The sequence below is a fragment of the Talpa occidentalis genome, unplaced genomic scaffold (assembly GCF_014898055.3).
Source record: "Talpa occidentalis isolate TD23 unplaced genomic scaffold, MPIMG_talOcc4v2.1 talOcc4.8, whole genome shotgun sequence".
NCBI classification, from domain to species: Eukaryota; Metazoa; Chordata; class Mammalia; order Eulipotyphla; family Talpidae; genus Talpa; species Talpa occidentalis.
This window is the reverse complement of record NW_023605194.1, coordinates 5,169,398-5,184,366: the sequence shown is the minus strand read 5'-3', so window position 1 is coordinate 5,184,366 and position 14,969 is coordinate 5,169,398. Positions and strand designations below refer to the sequence as shown.

General features: G+C 49.1%; 1 protein-coding gene across 1 annotated transcript in view; it reads left to right on the top strand.

The window, feature by feature from the left end:
- LOC119234156 (deleted in malignant brain tumors 1 protein-like) overlaps positions 1-14,969 on the top strand; it is a 48,271-nt gene that overhangs the window by 212 nt on the left and 33,090 nt on the right. Inside the window, exons 2-9 of the mRNA XM_037496947.1 lie at positions 2,820-3,224; positions 5,145-5,510; positions 6,055-6,087; positions 8,157-8,189; positions 8,328-8,481; positions 10,005-10,222; positions 11,918-12,235; positions 14,017-14,170. Of these exons, the coding sequence (XP_037352844.1) occupies positions 2,820-3,224; positions 5,145-5,510; positions 6,055-6,087; positions 8,157-8,189; positions 8,328-8,481; positions 10,005-10,222; positions 11,918-12,235; positions 14,017-14,170 (1,681 nt within the window). The remainder of the gene's footprint in view (positions 1-2,819; positions 3,225-5,144; positions 5,511-6,054; positions 6,088-8,156; positions 8,190-8,327; positions 8,482-10,004; positions 10,223-11,917; positions 12,236-14,016; positions 14,171-14,969) is intronic.

The following is a 14,969-nucleotide window of genomic DNA, read 5'->3' as shown; positions in this document are numbered from 1 at the left end:
CCTCCAGCATGCACCGTCCAGATGCTGTGCAGAAGTCTCCTGTTCTTTTAGCAAGCTCGGAGTGACTCGCAGGGAAGCGTGAAAAAGGGCAATGAAGCAGGGGAGGGGCTGGGTCACCGAGGGGACCAGGGAAAGTCAGGGTCGTGGGCGTTCGAGTTATTGACCATATGTTCGTTCCTGTACTTGCAGACGCAGGCTCACGGCCCCCACACCTGATGTGTAAGTCATGTTTAATGTTACGTAATCCTCCCTCGTCTGTGTTTCTTCTTCTGCCCCCACTCCTGTTGACTTCCCGTATGTTTCCTGGTTTCCCGCACAAATCTGCTATAGCTGAGAGATCCTGTCTGCACACTTTTTGCACAAGTCTGACACTGGGACCCAGTTACATGCACAGGCACCTTGGAGATATTGCAGGTTTTGCTTGAGACCACTGGCAATGTGGCGAGGCATGCATTCTGGGTTCCCAAAGTTGTGTTTGCACGGGATTGTAGCCTATTCAGTAGCAAAGGCTGATGTCCAGCGTAGCAAGGAACACATCTTAATTGAATGGGACCCAAAGACACAAAGCCAGCCCATGCTGCTGGAAAAACAGTGCCAGTAGATCTGCTTTGTGCAATTGCCTCACACCTTCCATTTATAAAAATGCAATACCCGTGATGCTCAAGAAAGTAAAGCAATAGAGCAAGATGCAGGGATCCAGGGGTGGCAGGGATCCTGGATCCCTGCATCTTCTTGATTTCCTGACTCTTTGGTTCTATCAAAGACAATCAAACACGCCACGATTTGAGAAAGTTCCCCAAACAGAAGCACCCAGCAGAACCACTGTTTGCCCCAAAGGCCACTCATTGTGAATGTTTGCACCTTGGCACAGAGGGCACAATTTAAATGCCATTGTATTTCCAGTGACAGGGCAGAAGAAGGGAATGCTATTGCTGTTGGATCCCACACAGTTTTTCCCACCTGAGAAAAAACAAAACCCACCTATAAAAATAAAGTTTGATGTGGGTGGGCTACAATGATAAAGGTGTAGGCAGAACAATTAGCAGAATCTTAATGGACACATCTCAGGGTGCTGCATCTTGATGTGCCCAATGTCACCGAAGTGTCCCCTTGTATCCACAGCTCTCCTGACAGCAACACCCAAGGTGGTGACCTCCAGGCCAGGTAAGCCCTGGAAATGTCCCTTCACTATCAAGGGTCCTCCCATGCAGTGGCTGCATTTGTTTCTGTGTGTGGATGTTTCGAGGGCAGAAGGCAGACCAAGTCGCACAGCTCAAATGTTAGCCCTGGGCCAGCTGACTTGATGCCAACTTTAGAGGGCCATCCACAGTCTTCCTGGTTGACTCTGACCTCCCAGAGTGAACAAAGTTCATTTCTTCAGAGTCCTCAAAGCCTGGGCAGCTTACGGGTGCCTTGGAGGGGAGGACACCTGCCTTTTCTTTATGTGGCCAGTCCTGCTCAGAATCAACTTACCTGCATCACTAATAGACTTTTTTATTGATATATATTTTTACATCGTTGTTCGTTCTTTCAGGTGTAATCCCCACAAAATTCCGACCACCAAGACACCTGTGACCCATCACCATAGTTTCTTTTTTTTTAAAAAAAGATTTATTTATTTATTCATACAAGAACTGGGGTATAGGCCAGAGGTGTGGGGGTGAGAGGATTCACCAGAGCCAGAGTGGGGAGCAGAACAGGCAGATTGAGTGAAATACACTGCTGAGGGGAGCAGCGGGGAGACAGGAGAGGTCTGCTGTGCCATGTGGGTCAGCTCCCTTGACAGGGATCGAACTCGTGCTGCAGTGGCTGCGGACAGCTTCATAGGTTGCGTCTTAACCCCTTGCACCACCACGGAGGCCCTATCACCACAGTTTCTTGTGCTCTTCCCGCCCCTGTTTTGATCCCTCTCCCTCCCTCTCCCCAGATGAATGTCTCTGATTTATAGTCTGCCCTGCTAGTTTTATCTTTTTCCCCCCGATATCTTGTTTAGTTTCCCTATGTCCCTCCTATAAGTGAAACCAACCCATGTTTTTCTTTTTCCTTCTGGCTAATTTCACGGAGCATGATCCTTTCCAGCTCCATCCATGTTGCTGCCAATGGCATGAGTTTATCTTTTTTGATTGCTGAGTAGTATTCCACCATGTATATGTGCCACCTCTTCTTGAGCCAGTCATCCGTCTTGGGGCATTTAGGTTGTTTCCATATCTTAGCTATTGTAAATGCATCAATATTAGATGTTTGCAAAGCAAGGAGTGTGCTAATGCCATTCCAGGGACCGCGAGATGGACTAGCAAAGGAAATAATAATGAAATTTGGAGCCAGGAGACCTGAGATTAGAACTGCTACTCACCAGATGTGGGGTTGGGGTAGCTCCCTTCATGTCTTTAATGTTCAGCCTGTTCACACATAAGCCCAACAGACTGGTACTCTTCTGCTCGCCTTCCCGAGTTACTATAAAGGTGAACATACACTTACACACACACACACACACACACACACACACATGCACACACATACCCAAATCACTCCACAAAATAACAAATCGTTGTGCAAACTATTTACAATGATTTTCTGCATTTAGTCACAGCAGATTGGCATACACATCTGGCAAAATTGTCCCCATCCAAGTATGTTTTAGCCTGAATATTATTTTGACAATCTTAGGGACTTACCAGCCTCAGCTAGGAGTCTGGCTTGTTGGCTGACCTTTTATCCAGTTCTCCATCCCTCGTGGTCATGTGGGGTTGGGGTGCTCCAACCGCTCCTGGGGTGTGAGCAGCACCCAGGGGCTTCAGTCACCCGGTCTCTGTCCACAGGAGACTGGCCGGAGCTGCGGCTGGTGGGCGGCTCGGGCCGCTGCTCCGGGCGCGTGGAGGTCCTCTACCAGGGGGCCTGGGGCACCGTGTGCGATGACCTGTGGGACCTGAACGAGGCGGAGGTCGTGTGCCGGCAGCTGGGGTGCGGCCGGGCCATGTCTGCCCTTGGCAAGGCCCACTTTGGCCCGGGCTCTGGAGACATCTTCCTGGACAACCTCCAGTGCGCGGGGGTGGAGCGTCACCTGGGCCAGTGCGCCCACTCGGGCTGGCGGGAGCACAACTGTGGCCACCACGAGGACGCCAGCGCCATCTGCTCAGGTAACCTCTCCTCTTCCAGGTGGTCACTGCCAATCCCCAGGTACTCCAAGACCCCATGCTGGAATTCAGAGGTAGCCGGGGGCAAAGGCGGGATCTGCAAACACATGGCACTAGATGTTTACTTCATCTCTTCTAACTTGGTTAATTATCTAGCAATAAAACCCACTCATTTTCTAATTGGTCGTAGGAATTGCCAAAGGTGTGGGTGCTTTACTAAACACAGACATGTGCAAAGAGCATGCTTGGCTGTGGGGACTTGCAAGACACTTACCTTAAAGGCCAGAGGCAGACAGGCCTGAGTCTGGACCTCAGGGCCAGTGACAACCCTCAGTCTGCCTTTGGGTGACACGTAAACTCTGAGAGCCATTGCATCATCCTCTGGAAAATTAGGACATGAATTGCTTCCTTGCAGGGTTGCTGATGGCCTGACACCATCTTTATAAAGCTCTCGGTAGTGCTGACAGAAGGGATGCCCATCTGTGACTTCTTTCCCTGCCGTGTTTCTCACTTAATCCCAATGCCAAGGAGACCATGACTAAAAGGGCTACTCATCTTGTAACAATTCCTTTAAATGCTTTGGACTTTCTCATGTGCAAAAAGCTGGCTAGGAGTTAGTCACCTCTGGTGTGTCTATTAATAATCTTTTCCATAATGAGATGCTTTTCATAAACTGACAGCTGTAACACCAGGTGAGAGTTTAAGGAATCAGTAACTATAAAATGAGGCTGCATGTGTTTCCCTGAGATGCCATATAGGGAGCAGGTCAGCAGGATGTCGGCATCTGCTACCTGAGGCTTAACCTGAGGTGAGGCCTAAGGGCCCTGTTGTGTTTGTGGATCCATCCCTTTCCTCTGTGACATCTTGTTACACAGCATGTCTAACTTAGTTACAGCTTCATGGGCTGCCCGTTATTCCAGAGATTCAATGTTCTGGAGGATTGTTGTTCAAACCTGAAGTCCCCCAAAGTGAAATTCACATGGTACAAAAATGCATAGTTCAAGTCATGTCACCCCAAATGTAGCCTTCGAATCTGGCCATTTTCTCATGACACAGTAACACCAATAACCAGAGAAAGGCGTTGTTTTGTGTCCAGGGATGAGTCTGGCTCTTTTGGTTCTTTCAAGGGACTAATTTTTCTCACATCAAATGAATAATCTCTTAGAAGGATGTAATTCAAACCTTTGCTTCCAGTGATTAGAATCAGGATTTCTGAAAAATACTGACATGTTGCTTCTCTACACAAACAGATGCTGAAGAGTCAATTATTAACAGTCCAGGTAGGTCACACGTTTTTTATGGGACTTAAAAAATATCAGCTGTTTTTCATTGCCTTTGGGATATTTGTTCTTATGGCTGAGTCCACTGTCCAAGCAGCAGAGTTTTCACCACTGGAGATGGCTTTGGAAAGTCTTGTTTGACTTACTCGTGGGTTTTGTCCATGTGATGATACCTCTGTGTGTGTGTGTGTGTGTGTGTGTGTGTGTGTTTGAGTCCCTGTTTTTAAGAGCACTTGTAAATGTGTGTGTCCATCCATGCACTTTAAAAGTATGGGTAAGTCCATATACATTTTAGAGACACATGCAGAAGTGAAGGGCCATCTCAGGGCCCGCTTGTATAAGCTGTTCCCTCCTGCCCAAGGCCTCTCCCTGCCTCTCCCCTGCAGCTCCAACTGCCCCAAGAGGAGACTTTCCACCCCCACTACTAGTTTCTTTGGAGCACAGCACCTGTTCTCTTTCTTCACTGTGTTTATTACCATGTTGAGAAAGCATTGTGCCGGTGTTTATATTTAACTAGTAATAGACTGTAGGTTCCCTGAGGGCAGGAGCCATATCTCTTTGGTTGATAAGTATGGCATCAGCACCTAACCTGAAAGGCAATGCTGCTGAACTGAAATTAAACTGGCTGAAGATCCTGCAGCGCTAACTCAGGAGCACACAAGAAGTGGAGGAACGAGTCCCGAGGTTCAAGACAGTGCATGTTACTTCCTGCCCACCATCTTGCTCCCAGAGGCCTGGTGGACCAGAGGCGCCTCACACACCCCACCTCTGTCCACAGGAGACTGGCCGGAGCTGCGGCTGGTGGGCGGCTCGGGCCGCTGCTCCGGACGCGTGGAGGTCCTCTACCAGGGGGCCTGGGGCACCGTGTGTGACGACCTGTGGGACCTGAACGAGGCGGAGGTTGTGTGCCGGCAGCTGGGGTGCGGCCGGGCCATGTCTGCCCTTGGCAAGGCCCACTTTGGCCAGGGCTCTGGAGACATCTTCCTGGACAACCTCCAGTGCTCAGGGCTGGAGCACTACCTGGGCCAGTGCTCCCACTCCGGCTGGCATGAACACAACTGTGGCCACCATGAGGATGCCGGCGTCATCTGCTCAGGTAGCTGCCCCGGCCAGGGAGGCCATTTCTGATGTGGTAGAGGACATTTTGCAACTATGCAGACCAAATGGGACTTTTGACCATCCCTCCGTGCGCCCATTCTTTCATCAAATAATCCTGGGGCACCTACCCAGCACCCCTGCCAGGGCAGCTCCAGGTTGACTGGGGAGTCTTGAAGGTTAGTGTGCACCAGCACTGCCTGGGGCACTGAAGTGCAGATTCCAGGACCCCCAACCCAGAGACTATGACTAATGAGGTCAGATTGGACTCAAGTTTGGCACAACAAGCCGTCTGGGTGGGTCAGCATGAGGGGAGGGGCCAAGGGAAATCTAGCCCTGGCCACCCTGCCATGAAGCAGAGTTGACCTAGTTCTGAGCCTCTGACCTCCCACCCCCCAGGCCAAGGACCCTAACAGAGGAGGCTGGGGTTGCCCAGGGGACAGCTCAGGTGTTCAGGGTTCCCCTTCAGCCCTCACCTGCACCCCAGGAGGCTTTGGATTTACTAAATAGAGTGAATGACTTACCGCCTTTCTTTGTACATTCAGATGCGGAAGACCTGCCCCCTCCCACACCTCCAGGTAAGTGCTTATGTTTTTCCCTAGTCCAGACAACTGTTGTAATAAAAATTAAAATAATAATAGCATTAAATGCTATTATTTCAGACGCTAAGAACCAGGCACTGCTCTGAGCCTTCACGTACACATCTCATTTAATCCCTACAGTGATCCTTTGAGGTAGGGACTCTGGTTTGTCCTGCCTTCTGGAGAGCCACAGTGAGACCTACGAAGTTAGTCCCATGCCCAGGGCTGGCCTGGGCTCAGATGCCAGCTCGCCAGACTCTTGGCACCAACCTCACTTACCACCCTGTGCACTGGTCCCAGCTACCCACAGGCCAGGCCAAGTTAATGCAAAAATAAGGAAAGAGTCACTCCAGTTACTGCTAATGCACAAAACAGTTCTGGAAAAAGGCACTTTCTATTCTATTTTGTGAAGAGGTGCAAAAATGTTAAAGCACTTTCTTGAGCTCGCTCAGCAAGTTAATGTAGAGCCAGTTTTGATGCTGACCCATCTCCCCCCAAAGTACATGCTCTCAGGGATCTTAAGACTTTTGCTGTTTCAAAGATTGTTTAACTTAAGGACTGAACGGTGTTCATCTGTAATGCAAACCAAAGAATAGAGAAAGCAGAGCAGCACATGCAGTGCAACCCGGCGGGGTGCCGAGGTGAGTGGCAGGCCCCTCCTCTGGTGGCAATGCACAGAGGCAGAGCAGCAGGCCAGATGCGGGGCTTTCTGATCCCTTTCTGAATCCTCGCAGCTGAGAATTAGGGCAATCGAGAAACTTGCTCAAGGTAACTCGATTACACAGTAACAGAATGGGACTTGTAAATCTGGCCTTCTGTCTGTGTCCCCACAGCACCCAGAGGCCACCCAGAGGCTCAGGTCATGGGCAGAAGCACCTCTCGGGCCCCTGCCTAGAGATACCTTGATGTGACCTGGCGTTTCTGGGGAAGGGCCAGCTTTACACGTAGGGGTCACAGGTGAGAGGGCAGGGCCAGCTAAAGTTAGTGTCAATGGCGGCGACTATGCCAGTGAAGGCTCCCCTGGGAGTTCCTCATGGAACTCAGCTCAGCTGAGACCTATGCACATGATGGGAAGTGAGGAAGACCGTGTTGATGGAGAGAAGCCATTCTGGTTACTATGGCTACTTCACAACCCACTGGTTTCCAACCAGCATTGAGGTGTATGCTCTGGTTTGGAATCAGAGATTTGAGGAGAGATTCTGCTGGCCCACGTGGTGCTGAGCAGGGCTCCTGGGGCGTCCACCTGGAGGGTCCAGGATGGCTCACTCACGTACCCCGCTCCTCCGCGGCCCCTCCTGTCCAGGTGGTCTTGGGATGTCTTCACCTGGTCTCCAGCAGGGAGTCAGAGCCTGTGAGGAGGCCCGGGGAGCCAGGAGCACCCAGTGGTCCAGGGGCAGGAAGTGAAGCTGTTGGTCTCGTGAGCACCGTGTTCTCTTGCCCCAGGCCATGGGCTAGAGCAGCCTTGGAGCTCACCCAGGTTCTGGGATGGGGACCTCGACCCCACCTCGTGACAGGAGCACGCCCCAGACCTGAGGCCTCCTTCAGTCTGCCACAAGAATGTGGAGAACACAGTAGTCTCCCCACTTTCCACAGCTTTGCCCTCCATGGTTTCAATTGCCTGCTGTTAGCTGCAGCCTGAAAATATTCTGTACAAGAAGATGTTTTGAGAGATAGAGAGAGATGAGCCCACATCCACATAATTTTTTTACAGTACATTGTTGTAATTGTTCTACTTTATATTCGTTATTGTTGCTAATCTCTTATGGTGTCTAATTTGTAAATTAAACTCTGGTGTAGATGTGCACAGGTAGGAAAAAACAGAACATGTATATTAACAGAGTGGTAGTATCTGCACCCCTGCAACTAGGAATAGGCACCTCCTGGGGACCATGGAATGTATCCCCCACAGATAAGGGGGGACATCGTGTTCCCCCAGCACCCTCAGGCTCAGTGCACTAGGTCCATTGATATTTCTAAGGAAAATCTTTCTATTTCACTGACTTGCAGATGAGACTCAGTCCTTTCCCCTGCATGTCATCATCATCTTTCTTTTTCTTCCTTTTCAGGTCTCCCTTCAGTTTCTCAGGATCATATTCCAGGTAGTCACTTGTTTTAAGTTGGAATGGTAACTCCACACCTTTCCCGCCTCATGCCAAGCTGTGGGCGTGCTGCCTTCTGGGGTGACGTGAGTGGTTTCGTGTGGACACAGGACGACGGTCTTTTTCCTGTTGTTTTAGGAGGAGACCATTCTTGTGGCGGGGTCATCTCCAGCTTCTCTGGCTCGTTTTCCAGTCCGCTGTACCCGGACAACTACCCAACAGACATGCAGTGTGTCTGGGAGATCCATGTGGATAAAAACTTCCGCATAGAACTTGTGATCCCAAGTTTGAAGTAAGAAAACTCTTTAAGGGAAGATTCTAAGAATATTGGTTTGCAAAATCATAATTAACTTGTTGCTTTTAGTGGGAAACATTGAAGGATAAAACCAGAAGAATACAAAGTTCTTTCCAAGTTGAAGTTTAGGTTATTTTATCATGCTGTCCGATGAGATATTTCTTGCTTGAAAAACACAGTAAGTGGCTTATTAATATATTTGACTTAATCTTCTTCTGATAGTTTCTCTTTTTGATTTTTTTTCTAAGAAGATCACAAAACCCTCCTTCCCAGTTTTATCCTTGCACACTGAATACCAATATTTATCCTCTTGGACCTTCTTTTTCCTTTATCTAAATTGTAAACAAACAGAGAGAGACTTCACACACACACACACACACACACACACACACACACGCTGACTTCACGTGATGTGGTCTCTGCGTCTTCTAAATGTCGCCACAGAGTGAAAGGAGATGGTAGAGTCATCGCCTCCCGAGACAGCAGGAGAATAAATTTCCCAATGTCACTGTCATTTTTTATCTCTGTGACGTAAAGCAGTAGCCTGCATTTTTCGGTGCTGGCTGTCTGCCCAGCCTCTGTACTCCACCCTTTGTAGGCTTTGTCCTATTCCAGCACCACTCCAGTCCCAAGATAGGTGTCCTTGTTGTCACCCGAGATGAGGACACTGAGGCTTAGCATTAGCCCAAGGTCAACCCTCTGTATCTGCCTGAAGTAGAAGACTCAGCTTTTCACCTGTACATGAGGCTACAGGCCAGGTCTACACGAAGCCCTTCTTGTACATGATACACGTCGCACTGTAAGCCCAGCAGTACCGTGGAGCACTATGATAACCTGTCTCTAGCTGAACTGTTGAATTCTGCTGAATTACTGCTGGGTCCCTGGCGTCAGACATGCCTGTACCAAAACATACCCTAAACACTGGCTACCTTTGTTGACTAAATCTCTAAGGACAATGAAGTGGGAACCTTGAACACATGCCCCCCAAACCTATCATATTCTCAATTATCTCCCGCTTAGAGTCACCCCACATACGCTTCCCTTTTGAATAATTGCCAACACGCAAATACCTTTAATATGCTGCCATTGTTTTTATTTTAAAATCAATTTTTTTCTTCCTTAGAATTTGGATATTGACAATGTCATAAAATATAGAGGTAGGAAAATCTGTGTTGTCAATTACAAGCTGATCATTGAGTGATTTGACTGTTAAGAATGTGTTTTCAGTGGATGTTATATTTCCTAATGTTCCATGTACGTTGTGATGAAACAAAACCATTATGATTTTAAATTTCTTCATGCTAAGTTGTAACCATAAACTTCACACATTCCACACACAAACAAGAGTTCTGATAGTATGGCATCAAGTTAATAAAGGTTAATTAATATTTTATATATATTATGTGCAATGTAAAGTGTGGATTCCAAATCTTTAATCCTATGATTATCATACTTTTTAATAAAACTGTAAGCTTGAGGAGGTTCTAACCTGCCACCGACTCTCCACTTCAACTCCCCAGACTAGAGGACATACTCGGATGCCCCTATGACTCCGTTGAAATCTTTGATGGCCCCAGGATTGCCTCTCTCTCCATGGGGAAGTTCTGTGCCTCGGTCGCCGTGATGTTTTTCTCCTCCTCAGACATCATGACAGTGGTGTTCCGGAGTGACTCTATGATCACCAACACCGGCTTCTATGCTCTGTTCAATGCTATTCCACAGAACGAAATGGAGGCAGGTAGGAAGATTCAGAAGATTTTTGGTCTTTAAGAGACAATGGATTTTTAATTTGGAAGACCCACCTATTAGCAGAGGTCTGGATTCAGTTTTAAAAGATTCTCGCAGTTAGCCTCACAAGCCATGCTTCATAACAGCTAGATTTTTCCCAACTAACAGTTGAAATAGGGCAGCAATGTCCAGCCTGTGTATGCATGGACTAGCTTCTCCTGTCTGCAGGGTATGACAAGCTCTTGCGGCTGCATCTCTTCCGTCATTGGGGAGCTGTCCAGAGCGCTGAAATCCAGAAGCCACGCTTTCATGAAGACTCAATCCACCAGCAGGCCCACATCACACCTTGCATGTAGCAGACTCTAGATTCACTCAAGTGAGAGGCTTGGACACTCCTTCAACCAGGGCCCTAGAGGCACTCATTCCTGATTCAGGTCAACTTGCAGCCAGTTAGCATACTGCCTCTCAGTTGTGACCTCTGATGCTGCAGGACATCAGAGACAATAGGAGTCCCAGTAATTCAGGTCACCAGGAAAGCAGGTAGTCCATTCCTGGCTGCAGTTTGGGGAGGGGTTTTGGCTTTTGCATCTGAGTAAAAGAATTCAATAGATATTTTACTCTCAACAGCGTGTTTGAGACCTTGTTGTAGGGAGGCTAAATAAGGCTCAAGATTTGAAATCTATACTATTTATTAACTTAACATCACCGTTCACTTATCCAACAACATTTACTGAGGTCCTACTGTGTGTCAAGACCAGTTCTAAGTGCTGGGAACCCTGAACAACAGCAAAATGCTGTTCCTAAATGGAGTTTACAGTGGTATGAATGGGGACAGGGGTGGAGAGATCAAAACACAAGGAACAAATAATAAATAAGATGATTTGGGGTGGCAATAAGGGTTGGGAATTAAACTCCACGTGGATGGTAGAGATTGTCTTGGAGTGAAAGAGCTTCCACTTTGGGTTGGATGGGAGTGGGTGGCCTTGTTGAAGAGGTGACACATGAATGACAGTGAGGGGCATTCTCAGCAGAGAACAAGCAAGTGCGTAGACTCTCAGGGAAGAAAGAGTTGGACATGATGGAAAAGCAGAAAGAAGGCCAATGTGGCAGAGCCCATGGGCACAGTAGAGAAGCTGTCCCCAGGGCGTCTCCAGGACCAACAGGCCATCCCAGCTGGCCACAGTCCATCATCCCAGAAATAGCCATACCCATGAAGTTTTATGAAAACATAGAAACGCTTTTGGCCCAGGTGCCTTCAAGAAAGTAAATGTGCATTTATTCATGCATAAAACATGTCCAAAAAAGCAGCTGGGAATCCACTTCCCCAGTAACCCAGCATAGTGACACAGAAGACCACATGGCAAGACCTGCAGAAGCTACAGTGTCCTCGGTACTGAGGCTGGCTTTGTATTCACACTCCCATTGGCTCATCACCCCAGCCTCTGGTGGTGTGCTGCTAAAGCCCCCATTTCACAGATGGGGAAACTAAGGCCCAGGAAGGTGAAGGAACTTGTCAAAGGTTACAAAACTGGGCATCAGTAGAGCTGGGATTCAAACCCACCTTTGTCTCACTCTTAAGCCCTAAGCTCAACCTGTTATGGGTATCAAGACGGCCTAAGGCTTTGCTCTTGTGTATGCTTGCTCTAGCCGCAAACATGGGAGCTAAATATCCTTCCTACTTAAAATAAGATCCTCCTCTGTTTAGATAATGGGCCAGAGCTGCGGCTGGTGGACGGTTCTGGACGGTGCTCTGGACGCGTGGAGGTCCTCTACCAGGGGACCTGGGGCACCGTGTGCGACGACCTGTGGGATATGAATGAGGCTAAGGTCGTGTGTCGACAGCTGGGGTGTGGATGGGCCATTGCTGCCCCTGGAAAAGCCCATTTTGGCTCAGGCTCTGGAGACATCCTCCTGGACAACATTCAGTGCTCAGGGAATGAGAACCACCTTGGCCAGTGCCCCAGCTCCGGCTGGTCAGACCACAACTGTGGCCACCACGAGGATGCAGGTGTCATTTGCTCAGGTAACTCTCCTATGTGGGGTTCTTTCCTACCTTGCAGCAGCATCTTAGTGATGGGTGGGAGGTGTGCCCAGCAGGCCAGGGGAGCTGATGACGGTGGGTGGCCCAGCCCATGAATATCCCTTCGGTCAGGTTGGCAGAGAGCACCAGGAGCCCAACTCCCCTCTGAGGATGGCCATAGTGGGGACACAATTGGCAGGTCCCATTCTCTGCAACCTCTCCCAGGTCTGGAGCTGCTTTTCCAAAATTTAAACCTGCCATTATTCTTGTTTGAGTGCCATGAAGTCAGACCTGCTCTTCCTATAAAATCACCACTGTGTCATCATAGAACTTAATTTACATTTCCTAAATCGACCTTCTTTTATGCATGCAGATGCTGGAGACTGGGCTCCAGAGGTGACTTCCACACCCCCAGGTAGGTCTAACACTGAACTTCCAGGATCTTTGCAAAGGAAATAAGAAGTCCAAGCTCTGTCTGACCTGGACATTGGAGGACAGATGCCCAGGGAGTTTTAGAGATTCCTGATGCCCGGCGTGCACTTTAGGCCAGCCACAGCAGAATCTCTGGGGTCACACCTACTCGCCAGTAATGGTTAAAGCTCCCCTGTGCTTCCAGAGTGCAGCCAAGGCTGAGAGTCTGTAACACTGACAACGAGCTAAGCGCCAAATTTCCCAAATGAAATAACATCTAAAACGCTCCTCTCTGATCAGCAAAGTGAGGAAGGGCAGGAAGGGTAGGAGGATGAAGTTTCCATCAGCAGGTTGAGCAGAGGCTCCGTCTGGAAAGGAAAGAGGGGAAGGTGTGCCTCTGGGGACAGGGTTAGGAAGCACAAGCTCGCAGGAAACAGAGATGCGCAGCACCAAACTCCCCGTGGGGCATGAGCAGACTCGTGTGAGAAGTGAAGCCACTTGGGGCTCCTCTGTGGCCTCCTGGCTTGGCCCGCGCCCCACAGGAGGCGGGGAGGGGCAGACCCTCTCTGTCACCCATGCCAGGTCATGAGCCGCGGTGACCTCCCAAACACAAGGCCCAGCTGACCAGAGCACGCGTGGCCCTGGTGCCTGCAGCTGGTGCCCAGGTCCCCCCAGCCTGCTCCCCACCCTGCCCACGGGGCCCTTGGGGTCCGATGAGTCTGCGCTGTCTGTGTCTGTGACTTCCTGCTGGAGGGAGGGAGAGGCTGCACCCCAGAGGGGGAGAAAAATCCAACGAGTGAATCCACACCATGTGTTAAGACTCAAGGGCAGTCCCAGCTTTGTTCGTGTACTTGGGTATAAGATGATTTGATGAGGTGAAGCACTTCTAATTATTTCTGGTTTTGATTTTTGTAGCTGCGGTTCTGCCGGTCCCCGTGCGACAAGGTAACGCTTTCAGGGAAACTATAACCTGTGGAGGACAGACTCTCTGATCATGCATAAATGCCAAGTAGACACGTGTCTGTCCTGGCGGCTGAGGGGCAGGGCGGGGGGTGGAGCCTTGCAGCGTGTGCATGGTCTGCAGCTGAGGTGGGCTGGTTTGCGTGGCAGGAAACCACGTGTCCAGGCCCTTCTTCAGGCTCACCTCTGCTCGAGTTTAGGGTCCTGCCCTCCAGCCTCATGCCTTTCCTCCTCCCTCATCCCCTCTCAGGGGTTCAGTCACTCCCCAGCTAAGCCACAGCTGTGTCTGCACCAGCCCGGCCCTCCCCCTGTGACTCCACTGTTGAGCGCGATGGGGTGTACATTCTACATCTGGGAAAATGCAAGGTGCATGCTTGATGCAGCCAACAGGGGTCTCTTGTCTGCCGCTACAGGAGGAAGTAATTCTTGTGGAGGGGTGATTTCAAGTCTCTCAGGCACCTTCTCCAGCCCCTGGTATCCAGCAAACTACCCCACAGACGTGGAGTGTGTCTGGGTGATCCACGTGGCTGAGAAGTTCCACATCGAACTGAAGATCCCAAGTCTGAAGTAATCAGCTTCGCCTTTCTCTGCGTCACAGGCCAGATTAGATTAGATGCTTTCCTCGAAGAGCTGGTCTTTGTCTTGTGGGACGGCTAGACCAAATGCCACAAACTTCATAAATAATAGAAGTGTAGTCCTCAAGGTGCTGAGACTGGGAAGTCCAAGATGAGCACACATGTCCACACACACACACACACACACACACACACACACACACACACTAGCTTTGCTTCATGGTAGATTTGTCAAAATTGTATCCGTATTTTTAGATGCCATTTCAATCTTGCCAAGTGAAATGCGCCCTGTGTTCTAATGAAGTGACTTCTCAGAGTGTCACTCACCTGCTATTGCCACACTGTTCTCACCGTGTGCACTCGTGTTATCCCTTTTTCTTAATTTAAAAATGGGTTATTTTTAGGTGTTTGGTTCTTAACTTCACTGGAATGATGTGTCCTGCAAAATAGGTTTTAAAAATTCAACAGTTTGAGTACAAGTGTAAGTATGTCCTTTGTGTGTGTGTAGACTATATGCGTATAGTTTGCATAGATCATGCAGTGAGGATGTATAATGTATGCGTCGGAGGCTACCTACTGTTGTTTAAATGCAGGAGTTCACAGCTCACATTTTTATCGTGTTAGATAATTAGATGTTCTTTAAATGTCTATTTGTTGAGCCCCTGGAAGGTCTAGGAATGGGTTTACAGTGACAAAGGAGACAGACAGACTCTCTGCCCAGGGGAGTTTATATACTGGGTGTGAAGACAATAATCAACAACTCAGTGGAGGGCGTTGATGAATACTGTGAA